Source organism: Salvelinus fontinalis, chromosome 4 (assembly GCF_029448725.1).
Source record: "Salvelinus fontinalis isolate EN_2023a chromosome 4, ASM2944872v1, whole genome shotgun sequence".
Taxonomy (NCBI): Eukaryota; Metazoa; Chordata; class Actinopteri; order Salmoniformes; family Salmonidae; genus Salvelinus; species Salvelinus fontinalis.
Window position 1 is genome coordinate 74,195,371 of NC_074668.1, and position 20,503 is coordinate 74,215,873.

The window sequence follows — 20,503 nt, forward strand, 5'->3', positions numbered from 1 at the left end:
ATTTAACTATCGTTATGAACGCTGAACCAACCTCTCTGAAGCATACATCACTCATTGACCTATCCCTCTGTGCTGTCACAGATCTACTAGGCCTACTCACAGGGATTCTCTCAAGATCCCCCACTGCCTCAGCATAAGACACCTTCTGTACTACTTACTCTGACTCTGGCCAACTCAACCTGCCACTCTTGCACAGACTCTTTCGATCCCTAGCAAACATGGGCACCCCACAGTTGACACACACAACCTTTTCCACCAAAACTTTCAGTGTTTCCCCCTACTAATACCCAATAGTTTTTTTTTCTCTACAAAAAAAAAAAAAACTAGAAAGTAGGTTACATTTTAAGAACCATCACCCATCTTCAATTAGTACTGTACTCTGTCAGAGAGAACATCTCTTGAATACATTTGAAATATATTATATATAATTTATGCCTAATTCTAAGAGAAAGTAAATATATAGATATATATATATATATATATAGATATAGATATGTATGCAGTTTGCTTGGTGGACTGTGTTTCTTCACATAGCCCAAATTGAAATTAATTTAGTAGGATAGTCAGTTAGGCTCATATGGTTAGGCTGTACAAAATATTTATTAATTTGGTGAAAATTGAAGGGTTTTCAAAACCGTACAAAATTACCAAACATCAAGTTTGAGGCCATTCACATGGTAAAATGTATGATGCACTAATTCCCAAGCACAATGATTTGCCGACAGAATGTGCGTAATTTTGCCACTCCCCTTTAATATGTATCGTGGATAGAGAAGCAGTATGAGTGCAATCATAATATGATAGGATATGTCAAGACAATTTTGGGCTATTCTTTCAGCCAATGAATGCCAGAATCGTTGATTTTGGTGTGAAACCCAAGCCTCAAACTCAAATACAGTGGATCGAGGATCGAGTCGTGGGGTGGCATCCTCTCTCTCCGTCCTCACTTTCCTGAAAAAGCAACTCCTTTCTTATAGTCGGTGGAGATGAGAAGAATAACGGGAAAGGCAAGGGATGAAATTTTGATCGAAATGAAGAGCGCAATGGACTCCCAGATTGGAGGTAAAAAGCACATTCGGAGATTAGCCTACTTTGATAATATACACGGTAAACGTAGGCTATACCATAATCTTTGTTTTCATTGGCTATTAAGAAGTTTACTATAGCGCTTTCAGAAAATGCTCAAGGAAACGCGTCCAACCAAAAGCTACTTCTATCAGTTTTGTGACTAGAAATTCCACTGTCTATCATTTGGGTTCGGAATAATGTTTGGCTAATGGCTATTACTTCTGTCTGTGCCATATGTCACTTACGTTAGTGGGCTACCTGGATGACAGGCACATACAATGTTTTGCCTGAAGATTCGAAAATTGTTATGGAATTTACATGTTATTTATAACAGATTATGTTTCGGAAACAGTCTCATGTGTTTCACAGTTGTACCACTAAATGGAAAAGGTTTGAAAAATAGTTCTGAAATGACTGAAAATACATGCGATGACGCCATTCACATGCTGACAGGTCTACTGGGAGAGAGAAGGACAAACGTGAAGTTTGAGAAACTGACAAATTAAAGTAACTGTCCAGTGTTTCCAGATTTATATGAAATAGGACCAATAATTAATTACAATATGAGTGAAATCGTTCTCCTTCCAAAAAATTGCAATTAAGTATGTTATGTTTTCTGCGTTGGAATGGTGTTGGGCATATATGGTCCCAAAAAATATTTACGCTAATAGACTGCTGATTGGCCATCTAGAGGATGACATCATCTTCTATAAGGAAATAGCAAGCATTTTTTTAAAACATCTGTTTGAGATACAAGTTTGAGGCGGGTTTTTTAAAGTGTTTTCTCTCCAATTTATGCTTTGGCCGCATGAGTCAGCAACATTATTTGGGTATGAGTTATCAGAATATTATCTTTTGAAAGAGATTCTTACTGGACAGGTACTTGAAGCTCATTCCAGAAAGAAGCCTGTAAAATGGCATGTATTTGGCAATTTCTTTGTTGATTTACACATCAGCATTCAAAGTGATTTAGTATTGAGTCCATATAAGTTAAATATTATTCATAATGATGTAATTATAATAATTTCCAAGCAGGTTTGGGATAAAATAATTATTGCAGATGGATGTCTTATTCAATGCAAGGTTGATCTGTTGTGCTAATGTATAGGCCTAGTAAAGCTGATGCAAGCGGCACTCTGCTTATCTATATCCCTCTATTGAGAACTTATTAGTTACTCCATACTGCACATGGATTGCTGCTTGAAACTGGCCATTGTTGTGTCCATGCCCGCCCTTTTAAACACCATTAACTGCCTTATAACTTCAGTATTGCTCCCCTACGTCTCCCTTAAATGTGCTCCTGTGTGAATAAGCTGTGTCCTATGTTCATGTTTTCTGTGAAATTTCATGGCGAAAAGGAAACAAGTTACAGGTAGACATCTGCAATGGTGTGCTAACACAGACATGTCCAGTCCATCGCATGTGGTTGTCCTGAACTGTCTAATCATTGATTTGTAAAATCCAACACAAATTGTTGTATTCAGATTTTATTCAGTTATTTCCTAGTTTCAGGATGTGTCAAAGGGCGTCAGTAGGCCTCTAATCCATATCTTTAACCTTTGCTTTGTGTGGTGCCACACTGTCCCAAGGTAATACTCACATAATTACACGCTGGAGACCAGATAGTTGTTAACATTGAGTGCATGAACACTTAAACACAATCTTCTGCTGATTGGCACTCAAGGTAGAGAGACTATCTAGACAGGGAATAGACCATGATGCTATGGACTTACTGAGCAGTCACTCACTGAAGAGATCTGTAGGGAGGAGTTGGACATTAACAGTACTACTGTTTTTCCAATTGTGCTTCGTGACAAATAGGCCGTAAAGATCAGAATATATGCAGAATATATTACTAGATCACATTTGTTATAACAAAAATGTCACAATTTGTGAGAATGTGGCAGTGTGCCTATACAGAGTTGCCCGCAGAGACGACTTTGTCTCCAAATACAGTCATCCCCTGCATAATGTGTTAAGCTGTCATGGTAGCAAGGGTCCCTCTATGAAATGTTGCTGGTTGAGAGATAGCTCAGAAAATGTAGAGCTGCTGTGGGTAATAAACAGATTTGAACAATTACAAATGTTCCTTTTGTTAAAAATACTTTGTAGGCTGCAATGTATGGCTTCATAGAAAAAGTACTTGAGCATTCATAATGTCGACAGTAAAGTGGTTTCAATAATGCCGCAGTAATTATGGTTTTGAGATATTGTTACATCCGTCTCTCTGCTGGGAAATTAAGTGAGTTGGAGCAAGTTCACTGATTGATGGAAACAGTCAGGCTTCCCTCCAACCTCTCTCACACTGTTTACATCCCTCTTAGCATTTCACCCCTATAGGGCTGCATGTCGCCTAGTGGTTAAGAGCGTTGGGCCAGTAACTGAAATGTTGCTGGTTTGAATCCTCGTGTTGATTAGGTGAAAAATCTGTTGACTCTGCTGTCCATTTAACTTATTTTGGTATTACAGAAACAGGGCCAAGTGATGGCGTTCCACTATCTCTGAACAATAGGTATTTCTGTTCTTAATGTGTAGTGAGTTGAATGAGCAGGTTAATTTAAGGACAATCTGTCACTTTCCCTTTTGTGTTAAGGCTCCTTGTTAGTAAATATCCACAGTATGGCTGACTACCCACACTGGGTCTAGATAGTGTGGAGTTCTGTGTTGATAGACTTCCCTTTCACACAAATGGCTTTGTGTTGGCTGTTATCAGGGAAAACCTTCCTGCACAATAACAATAACAAAGATCTATTTATATGTGCGTCTGTGTTGTGGATCACCATGTTGACAGTTTATATAGGGACTGAACGTGAATAGACTTCAGGTTCATCGGCATCTAGTATATAATACAGTTCTATTACAGAATAATTTATTTTCATAGTTATATTACCCACATGCTCACACTGGCTGCCTTGTTATGGCTCTCATGGCTCTAAATCATTTGCATTTCCAAAATAGTTTTGTTGAAAGGTTCCAATAAGGCACTGTAGTATTATCAAATATTAGGCATGCTATTCTACAAAGTAAACAACATCTCTCACAATCGCAGTAAAACCTCTATTCATTTCATAGCGTGTTACCAATTCTGCATGCCTAATTGGTCTTGATCGGGGGCAGTCAGGCAAAAACTAGGCCTAAATAATCATATTTGCATTATAGCACTCTCCCTTAATCATTGATGATCTAATAAGAAACGTATTAGACAGTTGTGCGCCGCTTCCATTTAAGGTGTTTTATATCTGGTGGGGAGGGCAAGCCAGTGAATTCATCTTGGCTCATAGGCTAGGGGGAGCCCCAGTGTTGCCATGGAAACTGGCTGAGTAATTATATTTTCTCTTTGATAGCTGAGTTAGACAGACTGTGGGCAGTATCTGAATATCTGAATATAGGCGAGAGGGTTAACTCACTTCTCATATAAATACTTCTCTGATAAAAACATTACACGCCTGGACTTTTCTCCTTTCACTTCCAATTGGTTATTATCCCTTCTTTGGTCTTCCACAATTACATTTCAATGGCCATGAGCAGATTAATATATACATCTGAGTAACATTGGTCGATGCACTTGATCACAGGCTTTGTGATTGTGTTGCTTTGTGGGTTTAGGAAGCTCTGTGCCAAAGCATTCCATGTTCTATCTGTGGGTTAACCTGGGCATCGCATCTGAACAGGCAACAAGCTACGAAGAACAAAGAACAAAAGTTTGTTTTCATGTACTCTGCCATATCCTCAGTGGCGATTATGCAGTACGCAACAAGGCCAAAGGCTGCAGATGAAAAAAATTAGGGGAATAATTCTGAAGGACAAAATCTGTAATATTCTAACATTTCTACTTTTCCTCCTTATGCAAGAATGCCTCATTCAAACAGTATATTATTAGAAGGATGACATTTCATGTCTGTTTTAGAGAAGATAAAGTATGAATTCTGCTATCTGCTCTGCCCATGATCCCTCACTGGGAGGTGCACCGGGGCATTGGTCCACTCTACTGATCTAACATTCAGGGTTTTGTCAAGGCACAGTTCCCTTCTGGGACTAGGCCTGTTGTATCCTGGAGATAAGAAGAGAGATTTTGTTTGTTCCATGTGCAGAACGTCATCAACAGATGATGTGAGAATAGGGATTCAAAACAGCTTTCCAACTGGGCAAAAACTGGTTGACTCATTGTTTCCACGTCATTTCAACAAAAAAATGTAATGTGATGACGCTGAATCAACGTGGAGAACTGATTGGATTGGAAAAAAGTAATCAACAAAAGGGAATGTAATCTTTTTTTCACAGAATTTACAACCTAATTACATCCTAAATTAAATCCTAAAGTTAGCATGTGGTTACTTCAGCAAGGTAAACAAAAACAAAACATGGATTGGTCTCTCTTCCTACAGGGTAAGGAAACCAATGTAATTTCAGTGAGGTATCCTGTGTATTGTCTTTCCCCAGAGAAAATGAACTTGGGGATGATGTCAATAGTTAGGCTATTGGAGCCAGGAGTCATGTATGTTTTAGTCAGTCAAAAGAAGCCAGTCTGATATATCATGGTGCTATTTCTAGCTGGAGCTACAAGGATGATAAGAGTTTAGACATAATAGGTCACGTCAGGCCATGGTAGCAACATAGTGACATTGTTGTGGTTCATTGTGTCTCATCCACTAACATCTTTCAACAATAGGATGTACGTTGCACAAGCCTTACATGCTGGCCTTCTAGATGATCCATCTTCTGTGTGTAGGGCCACAAGACATATGGCCGGTTATCTTACCATGTTGGTCATGAGTGAATGAGAATGTGGTGAATGTCTGTGGCCTACAGTGTTTCCCTGATAAACTAATCAGCTCTAGTTATGTGGAGGATGAATGGCACATAATGGGACAACCATTTCCATTTAGTACTTATTGAACTACAGTATATACAGACATATTGGAATGCTTTAACCTTTAGTCTAGATATCCATCTAATTAAATAGGGTACAGCGTCACGGTGCAGCATCACAATGCCTATTATAAACTGTATTTTTTATATATTATAAACTGCTTTTTATCTATTATAAACTGTGAGAATCCCTGGCCTAACATGACATGAGATTGACACACTTTTGTAGTTCATCAGAGAACAATTTCTCTATCATCAATAAGCTTTCTCTGGTAGAGCCAACTGTGATATGATGATGATGCTCAGAGCCCTGGGTCTGGACACCCCCCTCTGCAACTGGATCCTGGACTTCCTGACGGGCAGACCACAGGCTGTGGGGGTAGGCAACAACACCTCCTCCACACTGACTCTTAACACGGGGCCCCCCAGGGGTGTCCTCAGCCCTCTGCTGTACTCTCTGTTCACCAACGGCTGTGTGGCTTTGCACGACACCAACTCCAACATCAATTTTGCTGACGACACCACGGTTGTAGGCCTGATAACCAACAACGATGAGTATGCCTATAGGGACGAGGTAAGTGAACTGGCATTGTGGTGTAAGGACAGCAACCTCTCCGTCAACGTCAGCAAAACAAAGGAGTTGATTCTTGACTTCAGGAAGGGAGGGAACATTCCCCGATCCACATCAACGGGACTGCAGTAGAGAGAGTCACTAGTTTTAAGTTCCTCTGCATCCACATCATAGAGTACTTGACATGGACCAACAACACCACCACTCTTGTCAAGAGTGCGCAACAGTGTCTCTACTTCCTAAGGCAGCTGAAGAAATTTGACATGCCACCCCGGGTCCTCTCCAAATATTACAGCTGCACCATCGAGAGCGTCCTGACCGGTTGCATTACGGCCTGGTACGGTCGGGAATTTCTCTGGCCAGACCGCAAGTCCCTTCAGAGGGAGGTGAAGACAGCCCAGCACATCACTGGAACCGTGCTGTCACCCTTCCAGGACATCTACTCAAAACGGTGCATGAGGAAGGCCTGCAGCATCATCAAGGACCAAACACAACCCAGCCATTAGCTCTTCACTTCATTACCATTAGGCAGACAGAATTGGACCATGAGGTATGATACCTACAGGTTCAGAGACGGTTTCTATCTAAAAGCCATCAGACTTCTGAACACTTGAACTGGACTGACCACCTGCACTGACTCTCCTCACCTTAGCACACACGCACACGCACACACACACACACACACACACACACACACACACACACACACACACACACACACACACACACACACATAAATGCATGCTACACACACATCACAATTGCTCTTGATAAATTGTGCCTTCCTGTATTATACTTATGCTAAACATTTTATTCTACTTAGCCATTTACTTTATGTTCATATTTTTATATTTCCTTATTGTTGTTGCATTGGCGAGAAGGAACCTCAAGTAAACATTTTGTTGGACATGGTATGCCATGTGTATCCTGTACATAAGCCCAGTAGCTGAAACAGAAGAGGAGAAGGTTCATTAGAGGAAAGTAGCGTAAAGCTCAGGCCTCGTATTACCATTTAAATCACAAACCATATTGGTTTGGTCTGATCAATACATCATTTACCAGGCTGTCTAAAGTTAATCTGGCTGAAACAATAGACAATCAGGAAGGCACTGTGACTGTCACTGGAAAGTAGAGTAAAGTAGGTGCTGCCGGTAGGAGCAGGTGACGCAGGTGCTGTTAGGTCCTCACCAGCATCAAGGTGACAGCTTCTTTATGGCACAAATAAAAATTGAATAATGTATTCCTGTCCTCACACTGACACTTGCTGTGATTGAGCCAAACAGAGAATATATCAAACATATTTAACACATGGCCTTTTTGTTTGAGGCTAGTGTGTCTGTGGTGGGTGCTACTCTAGATATTCTAATTCAGAATTTGTGTATCTATGATATCATAAAAGCATCTATCAATGTCCAGCAGCACTTTGTTAAGCAGACTAACCCCTTTGTCCTGTGTCTCTCCTCCTCTGAAGATGGCCCTGCTGTGCTGACAGCATTCAGGATGAAACTATTAACAGGTACTAGCAGACGAAAGGCTTAATGTGACACCTGTCTGTCCATCCATCCTTTCATTCTCTCCTCTCCTAACCTCATAGTCAGTGGCTGTGTCTGTATGTACTGCTGTTGGTTACTCTGAGGCTTGTGCTGTTTGCTCGCTGCTCAGCCTCCCTCCCTTCATGCCAGCGACTGCAGAGCCAGGCTCCTCATAGCCCAAACCCACTCTGCATCCTCTGGTCCTCTGTGAGTGTGCCAAGGCTTGGGTTTACCAGTGGATCGCTCCATTTGATTTAGTATAGGAAGCAAGGAAATGACCTTTCAAATCCAATATGCTACATTTATTGAATTTACCTGTACCATATTTGACATTTTAAAATATATATATTTTTTGTGATTTTGTTGACATAATTTCATCTGTGCATCTCTCTGTTGGTTATTTGATATTTCAGAAAGGGAAACATGAGCAGAAACCTGCTAGATCTCTCCCTTTATAAAGATCTAGGACCAAGGCTTAAGGCCAACACTCCTAGCAGATGTTGAAAGAACACCTGCACTGAGTGCATACATCTTTATGCATTTATCCAGCACCTAAGAAAAAATATGAACTGGGTGGTTTAAGTCTTGAAGGATGATTGGCTGAAAGCCGTGGTATATCAGACTGTAAAAGGGGGGCTGTATATGGCCAATATACCACAGCTAGGGGCTGTATCCAGGCAATCTGCGTTGTTTCGTGCATAAGAACAGCCCACACCCCCTCGGACCTTATTGCTTAAATGGATGTGCAAGACAATGTGGGATATTCATCACTCCAGACTACCCACTGAAGGTTACTTGTAGGTCAGCTACAGTAGGATGAGATGTTCTCTAGGACTTCATCAATGTGGTTATCAATGTCGGTTTAATTTAGTGTGCTGGAGACTACAGGCGTGTTTACAATAAGTTCTGCAGTGTTCTGCAGGCAGTGGGTGTTATTTAGATGTACATCTTCACTAGTGGATCTCCAACTATCTGAATGTGGGTCTAGTTCCAGGAGGTGGTACACTACGTGACAAAAAGTATGTGCTCGTCGAACATCTCACTCCAAAATCATGGCCATTAATATGGAGTCGGTCCCCCCTTTGGTGCTATAACAGCCTCCACTCTTCTGGGACGGCTTTCCACTAGATGTTGGATCATTGTTGGGGGGACTTTCTTCCATTCAGCCACAAGAGCATGAGTGAGGTCGGGCACTGATTTTGGGTGATTAGGCCTGGCTCGCAATCGGCTTTCCAATGCATCCCAAAGGTGTTCGATGGGGTTGAGGTCAGAGCTCTGTGCAGGCCAGTCAAGTTCTTCCACACCGATCTCGACAAACCATTTCTGTATGGACCTCGCTTTGTGCACGGGGGCATTGTCATGCTGAAACAGGAAAGGGCCTTCCCCAAATGGCTGCCACAAAGTTGGAAGCACAGAATCGTCTAGAATGTCATTGTATGATGTAGCGTTAAGATTTCCCTTCACTGGAACTAAGGGGCCTAGCCTGAACCATGAAAAACAGCCCCAAACCATTATTCCTCCTCCACCAAACTTTACAGTTGGCACTATGCATTGAGGCAGGTAGCGTTCTCCTAACATCTGCAAAATCCAGATTCGTCCGTCGGACTGCCAGATGGTGAAGCATGATTTATCCCTCCAGAGAACGTGTTTCCACTGCTCCAGAGTCCAATGGTGGCAAGCTTTACATCACTCCAGCCAACGCTTGGCATTGCGCCTGGTGGTCTTAGGCTTGTGTGCGGCTGCTCGGCCATGGAAACCCATTTTATGAAGCTCCCGACAAACAGTTCTTGTGCTGACATTGCTTCAAGAGGCAGTTTTGAACTCGGTAGTGAGTGTTGCCACTGAGGACAGACGATTTTTACGCGCTTCAGCACTCGACGGTCCTGTTCTGTGAGCTTTTTCTGTGGCCTACCACTTCGCAGCTGAGCCGTTGTTGCTCCTAGACGTTTTCACTTCACAGCACTTACAGTTGACCGGGGCAGCTCTAGCAGAGCAGAAATGTTAAAAAGTGGCCTCCTATGACAGTACCACTTTGAATGTCACTGAGCTCTTCAGTAAGGCCATTCTACTGCCAATGTTTGTCTATGGAGATTGTATGGCTGTGTGCTCGATTTTATACACTTATACAACGGGTGTGGCTGAAATAGCCGAATCCACTAATTTGAAGGGGTGTCCACATACTTTAAATATATGGGATATATACAAACAATAGTGTATTTATATTTATGTGTTTACACCATACTGTATTTGAGGATATGTGTATCCCATTGTATTCATTTTTGAAAACATTGAAAAATGTGTGTTTCTTGGGTGCTGAGGTATCTATGAACGCATGTATACTATGCATATACTATACTGTGTGTTTCTGCATGTGTGTGGATGTGCTGCTATCTATAAATGTCTAATAAAAGTGGCCTTGTCCCTGTTTGGTAACACACTCCCTCTCTCTCTTTGTTTGCTCAGCTCTGGACTGATAATGACTGTTAGTAGTACAACCATCACACCTTGGCACAGCTTCTTTGGAAAATCCCTCTGCTAGTTTGACCTTCATAGGGGTTAGGGATGCTTGTGCTCCGACTCATCTGGCTGGCTGGCAGTCTCAACATCATTCCAACCTCATGAGTTGTCTCTTTAATTTACCTCTCAGCTGTACAGAGCGGCTCCCTCGAGCCTCTCATTGGCTTGCAAGGCACTCAGTCAAACCTCTGGTTCTTTAAAAATATCCCACTCATCCAATGAAAGAAAGGCTCAGGGCAGAAGGAATCCTTCCTGTGGTAAGCTAGATTGTGTTACGTCTGAGGGAACTACAGGGCCTCTGACTGGGCTGCTGCCCCTCCCCCATCCCTCCCTGTATGTAGAGGCCTAACCTCCCCACGGGAAGTGCTTGTTTCCCAGCATTCAGAAATAACCAGGAGGCAGGCAGCGCTGCAACATGAGCACATTCCCTCCTCTAGCGGTTTCTGCCAGGCTGGGGGAGTGCTCTGCGCTGCTGCTGGAATGCTGTGTGTTTCTGTCTGTGTGTCTAGATGGAAAGTGTGCTTTTGTGCTAGTGGGTCTTTATAGGTATATGTGTTTAGTTCTTTCCCCTGGTTTTATGTCTGAGAGCTCTTGAGAGAGTGAGTGTCTTCATGTCTATTTCACCATGCTGTTGCCCTGAGGGCAGTCCATGTCAACACAGTGTTGTGTTGGGGTGTTCTGACATCTGACCACAACACAGTTCCACTGACAGACTAATGCTGTTTTCGTCACATCAGCAATTCCTGCTCTCAATATAGAACTATTAGCTAATAGGAGGGAGACCGACTCGATCATCTGCAAAATCATTGGCAAATCTGTAGAAAAGGAATGTGGGTGGAAACAGAGGGATGGGTCATGGGATTTCATGGGGTTTAAGTAGTGTATCTGATGACATTACACTCATTTTAGTTAAATAACATAGCTTTGTTTTTCTAGGATTCATTTAGCCAATTGACTGTATGTAGTGAAGCTATCATACATGACCACAGGGAACAAGTTTGACATTTTCATATCAAGTGTATGTTGTATCTCATATGACCTATTAGGCTAGTTGGTGTGATGAGGCTGGAATAATTACGTAAAATATATAGACAATTAACCCATTGCTTTCTCTCAAGTAAATGAGTGGTTACACATTTCTGTACACATATCACTATGCCATTTGTACATTGTAAATAGTTTTCTGTTAAAGGGGCAATCCTTAGCCCTATACCTCAGTTCAACATACATTTTTTATTTACATTTGTTTGAGTTGTCAACTAACGTGAATTCACCATGACATTAGATTTAGGTTCAAAGTTGGGTGAAATAGAGATGAAATTCCCTTATGTTGATGACTTTTTACAAATCCAATCAGTTTTCCACGATGATTCAATGTCATCACATACATTTTTTTTATTGAAATGATGTGGAAACAACATTGATTCAACCAGTTTTTGCCCAGTGGGATAGATGCAAGGACTGACCTTCCAAGATATCAACATTATATTTTAAACCATGTTTTGAGGCTATACTGTGTTTGTTTACATATACAATATTTACCAACATTGGATTAAAACTAGTTTATATTTTGGGTTCTGATGGGGTGTGACAGTTAAACTAAGCTCATGAGGCATGTATAAGTTATATTATTCAAGAATCAATGGACTCATATGTAGTATATCATTATACTATATATCATAAGTCCAAAAATGTATGTAGCAACTGCAGATTGCCCTTTATGGGAACTAATCTCTGCTCGTGTTTCTTTTCTCTTCACAGAGGAATGTAATGTCCACAGTCTTAATAACTTTATAGAGGACGGAGGTACACAGCTACCTGGACACACAGAGGTGAGTCCCATGACCCCATGTTGACCTGCCTGGATATTCTACTTTCACTCTACATTAACATATCCCTGCCCTAGATGACTTCCCAAGCTCTCTGTGCTGTAATGCAGCAGTGTTCTGCAATGCAACTGGCAAATTAATTGAAAGCTGCAACAAACAAAAAACACATCAAATTATTTACATGATAAAGGTTAACGAAATGTTGAAGGTATACTGGATTAGTAGATACATTTTGGCACTTATGTGCGTATTTGGCTGTAAGAAATGTATGATTATGTGTTTTGTTTTTAGTCTTCCTCCACATGCTTGATCGATCCCCATCCATGATCAATATTCTTGATCAATAGTGAGCGTGTATTGAAAAGAGGTTGTTTTGCATGCCTTTGTGTACCTTGCCTAAGTTGGAAACAACTGACCTCTTTCTACTACAGTTCTCATTGTTCAGTCACAAGACCTCAGTGTCTCTCAGAGAGCTCCTCTCTTTATCAGATCAGCTCTCCCCAGGCAATAAGCACAAACTAAAATACTGCCTACAGAGAGAATATTACTGTGTCTGTTCTGTGTCCGTGTTCTCTATCCAGCATTAATCTGTTATTCAAGAACTAGCGAACTTGAACATTTTCTCTCTCACTCATATTCAAGCATGCTTTGACACATAAAGGTGGAAGGCCATACATTTCAAATTGTTCTAATATGCTTTCCACAACCTAATTCTGTTGATGATTATGGGAATTAAATGCTGTATCCCCACCCTGTTTCCTTCCTCCCTGTTTGTGGGTGTGGAGGCTGATAAACAAAAAGGGGAGGGGCTCTGTTTCCTTCCTCCCTGTTTGTGGGTGTGGAGGCTGATAAACAAAAAGGGGAGGGGGCTCTGTTTCCTTCCTCCCTGTTTGTGGGTGTGGAGGCTGATAAACAAAAAGGGGAGGGGGCTCTGTTTCCTTCCTCCCTGTTTGTGGGTGTGGAGGCTGATAAACAAAAAGGGGAGGGGCTCTGTTTCCTTCCTCCCTGTTTGTGGGTGTGGAGGCTGATAAACAAAAAGGGGAGGGGCTCTGTTTCTCTTCCCGACCGCAGTGTGTTCTCCAGAGCCAGGATACCGCTGTATCTAGGGACCCGCCTCTGTTTTGTCGCACACTAAGCTAATTGGACTGAAGCGCTTTTCCTCCTAGTCACACGGTGAAACAGACCCCACACAGGCAATACTTTTTCACAATTGAGGTTCAAAAGATGATGTAAGACCTGGAATTGGTGAACATAATCTTAGCCGATTGGATCAAGAAAAGCCATTTTCCTCCACTCCAGGTCCAAGACTGTGTCGATAAGGTTTTTTCCCCTCTGTCGTCCTAATTGCAGGGCATAGCACTGTAAAACCTTAGCTGTACCCCTCAGGTGGAATAAAACCAGGAGTATACAAACCTAGTTGAGAAACAGCCTTTAACTACTGTATATACAATATCCTGAATTTCACAAACATTTAACTTTTTAACAAGGGTGATTTCTCCTACACATGCTTAATATGCTTATAAATAAACTGAAGTGTGGAGTGTTGAACTGAGCAACTGGACCCTGGCAAACTGGAGTGTGGAGCATTGTGATTGAAGAGTATTGTCAGTGCCAGGTTTGGGGCTTGAATCAAGAAGTGGCTGTATACTGGTCTGGGATGATCTGAGAATATCAAGACTAGGTTTAACGTTATTATAAAAACCAAAATGTTCATTTCAGGCCCTAGTGCAGTATGTACCACATTGCTTGCCATAGATGAGGGCTCCGTTTAGCATAATGATAGGCATGCCTTCACTGGAAAGTGTCCAGGAGCCACTGCCTCCTAACTCCTATTCAAGTTACATAAGACAAACCACACAAAAGAGAGAAAGTCCACACTCATTACAAAATACATTTCTTTATTTAATTTTGGGTGTGTCCTAAACTATATACTAAACTACGACCATGTACTTTTAATGTACTTTTAACGTACATCGTCACATTCAGTAAACAGATGTTCTCTGTTCATAGGAGGAGAGAAATAGTTTTTGTGGGTTAGTGTTCTGACACTCTTCTCTGTCTGCCCTCCAGACTGACAGACTACAGCAGAACAAAGACACCGTGTTCTTCAGGGACGGGGTTCGCAGGATTGACTTCATACTGTCCTACCTAGATGACAAGGATGGAGAGAAGAAGCAGGTGGGCAGCATAACGCACCATCATCAACACAGAGACAGAGAGCATTGTGTGGTTACAGAGAGACACATGGCAGTTTATCAACACGGACATGACAGCACAGAGCATTGACCTTGGAGTGGTCAGGCGTGCTTTGAGCCTCAACGACTTCAATAAGAACACAGCTATTTTAGTTGTCTGTTGCAATACCTTTTTTCACAGTAAAGACAGTGTCTGGGGTCAACTGACCACGTGACCATGACTCATAATCAGCCTGAATCAGGGTGGTAAGAGGAGAAGGTGGCTAAAAGGAAGTGGCTGATAAGTTTCCAGTGGTTGAAACTTTGTTGTTGGGGTTATTGCATCACCTCTTTCTTGACAGAGAAGCAAAGATTTTATGCCACAGACAGACCATAGACAGACCAAATTTCATTATTACAAGGCCCTCTAGCTTCTGATTTTTGGACTTTGAGAATGCTGTGACTGGTGCCAGGCAGTCTTTCAACAGAGCTTCTACAAGAACAAAATGGATCCTCCCAAGGAAAAATTATGAGAATGAATGGGGAAGTTAGAATACAAGAATGGATGGAAGGATAAAGTGATAGAGGGGGAGATACAAGGATAAATGCTTTTCTGCCCTGGTCCTTGCTATTGCGTAAAGTGCATGTGTGTCTGTATCTGTATTTGTACAGGAGAGGAGGAGGGAGTTTGAGGCCAACCTTAAGAAGGCTGGACTGGAGCTTGAGACTGAGGACAAATTGGTAAGTTACCCATCTGTGGCACGCTGGGGCCCTCTAGTGGTCATCATGCAGCAGCACATCACATTACTGCAAAGTGGGGAATATCTCAGCAGAGCTTTCTTAAAGGGGAATTTCACTCCACATTCTTCTTTCCTCAGTGGTAGAAGGGTGTTTAACATATACTGAGTGTACAAAAGTGAAAGCTTACCTTATATGATCCCTTCAACCAGTGTAGATGAAGGAGAGGAGACAGGCTAATTAAAGAAGAATATTTAAGGCTTGAGACAATTGAGGCATTAGTTGTGTATGTGTGCCATTCAGAGGGTGAATGGGCAAGACAAAAGATTTAAGTGCCTTTGAACAGGATATGGTCGTACATGCCAGGCGCACAGGTTGGTGTGTGTCAAGAACTGCAACGCATCTGGGTTTTTCACGCTCAACAGTTTCCTGTGTGTATCAAGAATGTTCCACCACCCAAAGGATATCCAGCCAACTTGACACAACTGTGGGAAGCATTGGAGTCACCTTGTAGTCCATGCCCCGATGAATTGAGGCTGTTCTGAGCTGTTCCTAATATTTTGTACAGACAGTGTTTCTATGTTTTCTTTACAAACTTTTAGGTGAAAATGTGTACTATATTCAAATGGAAAATTTTGAAAATATCATAAATTTACTCTATTTTAAATGATTCCTCTGTTTTGTGCTTAAATTGTATGGTCAGTCAAATTGCCTCGCTCTGCCCTCTCTCAACTCATTCCTCTTAGGACTCGGATGATCTGAAAACGTACTTCCTGAAGATCCACGCCCCGTGGGAGGTGTTGGCCACCTACGCTGACGTGCTGAAGATCAAGGTTCCCTTTAAGGAAAGCGACATCCCCCACGGACAGGACGTTCCACTGGAGTGGCTCTCCCGACCGTTCCGCCTGCCAGAGAAGGTGATGCGCCCACAGCCTGACTACTTCACCTCTCCATTTGATAAGGACAAGATAGACTTCTTCCTCATCAAAAACCAAGACACCTTCTTCCCCCCCTCTACACGCAACAGAATAGTAAGTACAGAATCTTAACACAGAATCCAGAGAGACGCGCACACACACACACACACACACTGATCTGATGTCCCTTCCTGTCAGGTGTACTACATCCTGTCTCGCTGTCCGTACTATAAAGAGGACCGCAAGGAGACAGACAAGAAAGGTATCAAGCGGTTACTGAACAACGGGACCTACACCTCAGCCTTCCCACTTCATGATGTAAGAAACACGTGACGCCCCACCTACATCACATCAACATACTCACAGTAGATTTCATGTGAGGATGTCAGATTTTTTCTAAACTAGAACGGATTATTCTCCTGTCCTCTGTGCTGTCAGTGTCGATACTGGGAGAGGAACACAAATGAGCAGTGTGAGAGCGAACGCTACCACCTCTATAAGAATTGGGCTAGGTTCCTCTGTTTCTACAAGGAGCAGCCCCTCAACCTCATCAGGTAAGACAACATCGGCTGGACATCGGTTACATTTCCCCCATGCATAGACACAAAGATCTACGTCTATAACAGGGGGAGGGGAGGGGAGGGGAGGGGGAGGAGGTGGGCGAACTCAGTCCAGCTTTAAACTTACTCTTGAAAGTTGTAATAGTAGAACGCACAAGGTGCAATTTCGAAATTGGGTAGTGCATCATCAGTTCCTCTTGTCATGTCAGTCAATGCATACCATAGAGAGCTATTTATAACTTGTCAGAAATGTCAGCTAATGTTTTTTTACCTAGGTTTTATAGCCCATAGATATTGTTGTAATAATTGTTGTCACTCAAATGTCACATGAATACACATTAGACATGACAAAATGTCTAGAATTGCACGAAAATGTGCTTTAAACCTGCAACATTCTCTCCACCAACAAGAGCGGTGTGAACAGTTTGTGTCATGAACAGTCCCTGTGCCCATAGAAATAGACGTGGTGTGCACATGGGGGAGGGGGGGGGGGGGGACGTAGGATGTCCCCCAATGATGGAAGGGGGGCCCAGAGTGAAAAAGTTTGGGAACACCTGATCTATAACAGCATGCAAGTACTAAGTGTCCCTACTCCCTAATGCCAAATAAATTGGATTATCTCTGTGTTGTTAACAGGAAGTATTATGGGGAGAAGATTGGGATCTACTTTGCCTGGCTGGGCTTCTACACAGAGATGTTGTTCTTTGCTGCGGTCATGGGGGTCATATGTTTTATCTATGGTGTGCTAAGCTACGATGACAATTTAACAAGGTTAGTACCACCAGGGGGCATAAAGGTGCCTTTTTTGAAAAATAGGAAAACAGTTAATTGTCTGCATTTAAACAGGCAGCCCAATTCTAATATTTCGCCCAATTATTGGCAGAAGATCAATCAATCAATCAAATGTATTTATAAAGCCCTTTTTACATCAGCCGATGTCACAAAGTGATGTACAGAAACCCAGTCTAAAACCCCAAACAGCAAGCAATGCAGGTGTAGAAGCATGGTGGCTAGGAAAAACTCCCTAGAAAGGCCAGAACCTTAGGAAGAAACCTAGAGAGGAACCAGGCTCTGAGGGGTGGCCAGTCCTCTTCTGGCTGTGCCGGGTGGAGATTATAACAGAACATGGCCAAGATGTTCAAAAGTTCACAGATGGCCAGCAGGGTCAAATAATAATAACCACAGTGGTTGTAGAGGGTGCAACAGGTCAGCACCTCAGGAGTAAATGTCAGTTGGCTTTTCATAGCCGATCATTCAGAGTTAGAGACAGCAGGTGGGGAAGATAGAGAGTCCAAAACAGCAGGTCCGGGACAAGGTAGCACGTCCAGTGAACAGGTCAGGGTTCCATAGCCGCAGGCAGAACAGTTGAAACTGGAGCAGCAGCATGACCAGGTGGACTGGGGACAGCAAGGAGTCATCAGGCCAGGTAGTCCTGAGGCATGGTCCTAGGGCTGAGGTCCTCCGAGAGAAGAGCGAGAGAAAGAGTGAGAGAATTAGAGGGAGCATACTTACATTTACACAGGACACCGGATAAGACAGGAGAAATACTCCAGATATAACCTTAGCCCCCCGACACATAAACCTTCACAGCATAAATACTGGAGGCTAAGACAGGAGGGGTCGGGAGACACTGTGGCCCTGTCCGACGATACCCCCAAACAGGGCCAAACAGGCAGGATATAACCCCACCCACTTTGCCAAAGCACAGCCCCCACACCACTAGAGGGATATCTTCAACCACCAACCTACTACCCTGAGACAAGGCTGAGTATAGCCCACGAAGATCTCCACCACGGCACGAACCCGAGGGGGGCGTCAACCCGCACAGGACGATCACGTCAGTGACTCAACCCACTCGAGTGACGCACCCCTCCTAGGGACAGCATGGAAGAGCACCAGTAAGCCAGTGACTCCGCCCCAGTTATAGGGTTAGAGGCAGAGAATCCCAGTGGAGAGAGAGGAACCGGCCAGGTAGAGACAGCAAGGGCGGTTCGTCGCTCCAGTGCCTTTCCGTTCACCTTCCCACCCTTGGGCCAGACTACACTCAATCATAGGACCTACTGAAGAGATGAGTCTTCAATAAAGACTTAGAGGTCGAGACCGAGTCTGCGTCTCTCACATGGATAGGCAGACCATTCCATAGAAATGGAGCTCTATAGGAGAAAGCCCTGCCTCCAACTGTTTGCTTAGATATTCTAGGGACAGTAAGGAGGCCTGCGTCTTGTGACCGTAGCGTATGTGTAGGTATGTACATCAGGACCAAATCGGAAAGATAGGTAGGAGCAAGCCCATGTAATGCTTTGTAGGTTAGCAGTAAAACCTTGAAATCAGCCCTAGCCTTAACAGGAAGCCAGTGTAGAGAGGAGTAATATAATACTGGAGTAATATGATCACATTTTTTGATTCTAGTCAAGATTCTAGCAGCCGTGTTCAGCACTAACTGAAGTTTATTTAGTGCTTTATCCGGGTAGCCGGAAAGTAGAGCATTGCAGTAGTCTAATCTAGAAGTGACAAAAGCATGGATACATTTTTCTGAATCATTTTAGGACAGAAAGTTTCTGAAATTTGCAATGTTATGAAGATGGAAAAAAGCTGTCCTCTAAATATTCTTGATATGTTCATCAAAAGAGAGATCGGGGTCCAGAGTAACACCGAGGTCCTTCACAGTTTTGTTTGAGATGACTGTACAACCATCAAGATTAATTGTCAGATTCAACAGAAGATCTCTTTGTTTCTTGGGACCTAGAACTAGCATATCTGTTTTGTCCGAGTTTAAAATAAAAAGTACAAAAAGTACAAAAGTAAAAAAATAAAACTAAAAAAAAGTAACAACAAATAAGATCTGATATCAATGTTCAAAATACACATTATTGGGCTGGCTGTTTAAACACAGCCTTTGAATCATGCCCAAGTGGGCTCTCATACACACACACACACACACACACACACACCTAATGGTGTGTAGTCAGTATATTAATAATAATTGTGTAAAAAAAAAAGACTTCTTTGTTGTTGCACATCCAACAGTACACTAAATCACACAACTTTGTCAGTCTATACAAGACATGTGAAGTCATATCAAATGTATTATGTTCTTTCCCACTTTCTATTCTTCCTATTTATCTCTCCCACAGTAAGGAGATCTGTGACCCCAGCATTGGAGGGAGTATTGTGATGTGTCCGCTGTGTGATAAGAAGTGTAGTTACTGGAAGCTCAACTCCACGTGTCTCTCATCCTGGGTAAGGGAACATATACAATATATTCTGTCATTCAGTCACAATGTAATCTTTCCTCAAATGGCTAATCATAATCTCATGATGATTGGCCATTACATCTAATTATTGATGGCTCTTCACACTTAAAAAAATGATGGCTGTGTAAATATTCTGCATGCTTAGCTTATTGTTTAAACCAGCCTGCCAATCAAAGCCAGTGAAATCTCCCATGCTGAGTGTGCAGTATGTCATATTGCTGTGGCCAAAGCACAGCATGTCATTTCCTCTGGGTGGTTAGGAGCTCATCCTGTCCCATGATCCCTCTTCCAGCAATCCCATCTGTTTGATAACGAGGGGACCGTGTTCTTTGCCATGTTTATGGGGATCTGGGGTAAGTGTCTGTCCACTCTGTTGTTACTGTATTTAACCTGTTGGAGAATTACAGTACATCCCCTGTGAGGGAGACAGACTGTTACTGTTAGAGTGTAATGACCCTGTCGGTTCTGCAGTGA

At 42.5% G+C, this 20,503-nt stretch overlaps 1 protein-coding gene across 1 annotated transcript in view; it reads left to right on the forward strand.

Annotated features, from left to right (window-relative positions):
* The first annotated feature begins 742 nt into the window (after positions 1-742).
* LOC129852928 (anoctamin-5-like) overlaps positions 743-20,503 on the forward strand; it is a 23,395-nt gene continuing 3,634 nt past the window's right edge. The window contains exons 1-11 of the mRNA XM_055918527.1: positions 743-1,062; positions 7,980-8,024; positions 12,319-12,389; positions 14,457-14,564; positions 15,233-15,301; positions 16,045-16,329; positions 16,414-16,533; positions 16,654-16,769; positions 17,412-17,546; positions 19,910-20,015; positions 20,322-20,435. Of these exons, the coding sequence (XP_055774502.1) occupies positions 987-1,062; positions 7,980-8,024; positions 12,319-12,389; positions 14,457-14,564; positions 15,233-15,301; positions 16,045-16,329; positions 16,414-16,533; positions 16,654-16,769; positions 17,412-17,546; positions 19,910-20,015; positions 20,322-20,435 (1,245 nt within the window). The 5' untranslated portion in view covers positions 743-986. The remainder of the gene's footprint in view (positions 1,063-7,979; positions 8,025-12,318; positions 12,390-14,456; positions 14,565-15,232; positions 15,302-16,044; positions 16,330-16,413; positions 16,534-16,653; positions 16,770-17,411; positions 17,547-19,909; positions 20,016-20,321; positions 20,436-20,503) is intronic.